Below are 1421 nucleotides of genomic sequence, written 5' to 3'. Positions count from 1 at the left end.
TTAGTAAATTACATTTGGTTTCTAATAATACAAGCCTCGTAGGGAAACTATATATCATCAACTAATCTATAGTACTACAAACATCGAAAAGCATTCAATGATTATCAAAAATTAATAAAATTGCTTATAAAGTCCAGTGTTAAATCAGTGAAAGACTCCCACTGATATAAATATCTCCATTTTTCAGCATCATTCATCTTTAAAACACTAAATTCAACTTTATAAAGTTGTCAGAGAATAACAAAATTAAATTCCTTCATAACCTAGGATAATAAAATGCTTTTCCACACTCATCACAAACAAAAGAACATAAACTTAGTTACTCCTTACATTTCACCATCTCATTCGCGAACAAAGCCTGCGTGTCTGGCGTTATTCGATTTAAAAATTCCACATAATCCGCAGAATGGAACTGCGCTAGCTCCACTGGGTATGCCTTATGGGGCCTCTAAATTCCACAAAATCATTAAAGGAAGCCACAAAAATAAAAAATAAAAAATCCGCAAACAGTTAAAAAAATTCGAAAAATTAATCAAAACAAAGGAAAATCACGAACATAAATTTCCATCTTGTTGTGTAGCTCATAAGAGAGAACCAAGTGGTGAGTCATACATAACCTGTGCGGTTTCATCGGGTGACTCGGCCCAAAGTACACGTTCCCCACATCCCCTGCAATATCATTTCTCTACAGTTAGTACAGTTGCCGTTTCGAATACACAAGAAAATTGACGAGAAACGGAAAGAACGGTAGGGTAGCGAACCGTCATAAAAGTAAGCGATCTTGTCCTTGCTGCGCATTTTTGAGTGACGGGAGGGAGAAAATGGCTGCCGAGAAAAAATTTCGGCCGCTTTGTCCCGTTTTAACGCCAAATTACATTTGCATCTACGATTTTCTAACAAAAATCGCGTTTCTAGTTCAGCGATTTTGATTTCGGACTCTGGTTTTGTTCACTTGCCAAGCTGAATCTGGACGTTTATGTCCGTGGCCTTTTTCAACGGTAATGGAAGAGGAATAGAGACATTAATTGGGACGGGTCGACCTCAAGGATTCGTACCGAGAAAGTTGGGCTCGGCTCTTCACTTGGTGGGCTCGCTTTTTATTTTTTCTTTTGCTTCTTTTAAGGTGAAAATTGCAATTTTAAGCTGTTAGTACGAGTGATTCGTTGCTCGGCCTGTGCAATTTTACTGGGATGCTCTGATTCCATCAACTCTGTTGCATTCTTTCATGGAACAATATCAAAATAGACAGAGATTGTCATAATGGCTCTATTTTTTAATATATTTTCGTGGCATTTTTCATTCAAATGGGTTGAACATAGTCGAACTGCAATAAAGGAAAAACATTTTCTACTATGTTAATTTGCATTCTTGTCACTATTACCCGTGGAAAATATACTCTCATTAGAGTAAGGGAAAAACCA

General features: G+C 36.9%; 1 protein-coding gene across 1 annotated transcript; it reads right to left on the bottom strand.

Annotated features, from left to right (window-relative positions):
* Positions 1–6: 6 nt before the first annotated feature.
* LOC111384257 (histone deacetylase 9-like) lies at positions 7–1254 on the bottom strand. The gene is made up of 3 exons (XM_023008515.1): positions 762–1254; positions 557–669; positions 7–448 (listed from the first exon to the last, which is right to left on the bottom strand). The coding sequence occupies exons 1-3, from the start codon at positions 796–798 to the stop codon at positions 320–322; spliced, it is 279 nt and encodes a 92-aa protein (XP_022864283.1). The 5' UTR covers positions 799–1254; the 3' UTR covers positions 7–319.
* Between the last annotated feature and the right edge of the window lie 167 nt (positions 1255–1421).

Source organism: Olea europaea, unplaced genomic scaffold (assembly GCF_002742605.1).
Source record: "Olea europaea var. sylvestris unplaced genomic scaffold, O_europaea_v1 scaffold28793, whole genome shotgun sequence".
NCBI lineage: Eukaryota > Viridiplantae > Streptophyta > Magnoliopsida > Lamiales > Oleaceae > Olea > Olea europaea.
The sequence above is the reverse complement of the archived record's forward strand: the minus strand, read 5'-3'. Positions and strand labels throughout refer to the sequence as shown.